The sequence below is a fragment of the Oryctolagus cuniculus genome, chromosome 1 (genome assembly GCF_051225735.1).
Source record: "Oryctolagus cuniculus isolate XC-2025 breed Fujian yellow rabbit chromosome 1, ASM5122573v1, whole genome shotgun sequence".
Classification (NCBI taxonomy): domain Eukaryota; kingdom Metazoa; phylum Chordata; class Mammalia; order Lagomorpha; family Leporidae; genus Oryctolagus; species Oryctolagus cuniculus.
Window position 1 is genome coordinate 59,896,170 of NC_142867.1, and position 1,900 is coordinate 59,898,069.

At 42.4% G+C, this 1,900-nt stretch overlaps 1 protein-coding gene across 1 annotated transcript; it reads right to left on the bottom strand.

The window, feature by feature from the left end:
• Positions 1-333: 333 nt before the first annotated feature.
• Positions 334-1,257, bottom strand: LOC100339370 (olfactory receptor 2D3-like). The gene has a single exon (XM_017344999.4). It carries the CDS (start codon positions 1,255-1,257, stop codon positions 334-336), a length of 924 nt encoding a protein of 307 aa, XP_017200488.2.
• Positions 1,258-1,900: the final 643 nt, after the last annotated feature.

The following is a 1,900-nucleotide window of genomic DNA, read 5'->3' on the forward strand; positions in this document are numbered from 1 at the left end:
GTCACTGTTCCTAACACAATTGTGATAACACTATTCACACTTGATTGTGCTTTCAATTTTTTTAGGACTTACTACTTTACCTGACACCTACTATATGATCTCTCAAATTAAATCTTTTCCAGATCAGAGAGTTACAAATTATTAGGGTGTACGAATAGCAGTATTTACAATACTAACAATAGAAATAACAGACCTCCCAAGTATGTTAAAGCAACGGGCTCAATAAAAGTGTATGTTGAGAAAATTACAGAAAATATTAAAGTATTAGACATTATCAATCACAATATTACAAATACTTTTCAAATTGTCTGTAATCATTGCTCCAAAGGCAGACTATCTTCCAGCCAGCTTCCTCAGAGCCCCCTTCACGTCCTTGTTCCTCAGGCTGTAAATGATGGGGTTCAACATTGAAGTCATAACGGAATAGAACACAGAGATGACCTTATCCTTTTGACTCATCGTCTTGGAATTAGGTCTCATGTAGGCAAATATTCCTGAGCCATAGTAGAGAACCACGGCTGTGAGGTGGGAACCACAGGTGGAGAAGACCTTGAGCCTCCCCTCCTCAGATTGCATCTGGATTATGGTGGAGATGATATTCCAGTAAGAGATGAGGATGAGGGAGACAGGAGCTAGGAGGATAACCACACCCATAGAAAACAGGGCCATCTCAGCACTGTAGGTGTCTGCAGAAGCCAACTGTAAGAGAGCAGGTGGTTCACAGAAGTAGTGGTTAATTACATTCTGTCCCTGGTAGGGAAGACACAATGTAAATGCACTGTCCACTGCACACACAGATGCCCCGCTGATCCAGGATACTACAGCCAACTGGATACAAACTCTCTGGGTCATGATAGTGGAGTAGTGCAGGGGCTTGCAGACAGCCAGGTACCGGTCATAGGACATCACTGCCAGCAGTACACACTCTGTACACCCTGCTAGGAGGAAGACGACTATCTGTGTTGAACACCCAACAAAGGAAATGCTTTTCTTTTTCACAAGGAAATGGATCAACATCTGGGGTACAATGCTGGTAGAGAAACAGAGGTCAGCAAAGGACAAGTTTTTAAGAAAAAAGTACATGGGTGTGTGAAGTCGAGAGTCAATTTGGATAAGGATTATTATCAGCAGATTTCCAAATACAGAAATAAGGTAAATGATCAGGAAAACACAGAACAATGCGATCTGGATCTTTGGATCTTGTGAAAGCCCCAGCAAGATAAATTCAGCTACAGAGGTTCGGTTTCCTTCTCCCATTGATGATTATTCTTGTTTACCTATCATCAGAAAGAGAACAGACACATTCTGTCTCTGGTTTCACAAACTTCATAAACAAGTAGAGTATCAGCAAGTGCCCCTTGATGAACTATTGGCTTCCATCCGCTTCCCACTAGGTAATGGTTGAGCAGCCAGGATGAGAAACAGCACTCCCACATGGGATGCCAGCGTCGCAAGTGGTGGCTTAACCTGCTGCACCACAAAGCCAGCCCCCAGCAAAACTTCTTGCTTCCTAATAACCATCCTTTATGAATTTCAACAGCACACATGTAATGCATATTTTTATGCATATGGCCCTTTACAGGGTAATAAATCATTGAACTATAGCTTTTTCTTCCAGCAATCCTAGGTCTGTCTGCATGGCCCTCATGGAGAATACATGATCTGGGATAATAAGTTGAATACTGTAGACATTACTGCTGTTTAGTTGATTCCTTCACTCTTACTGCTTTCTTGCCTGCTTCCTGAGTCCTCTATGAAAAAAAAAAAAAGCTACCAGTGCCCAACCTCTTCCCTTAGGTTTTGCTTTCAGGGAGATACTAAGAGACAAAGGCCGTATGGCTAAGTAGAGCCTTCAGTGATGTGGTCTCAGCCAAGCCTGGTGATGACAACTATCTTCTGA

Bases quoted from the DNA above. Each gene is read 5' to 3' on its own strand.
- LOC100339370 (XM_017344999.4), bottom strand. From the start codon at position 1,257: ATGGGAGAAGGAAACCGAACCTCTGTAGCTGAATTTATCTTGCTGGGG.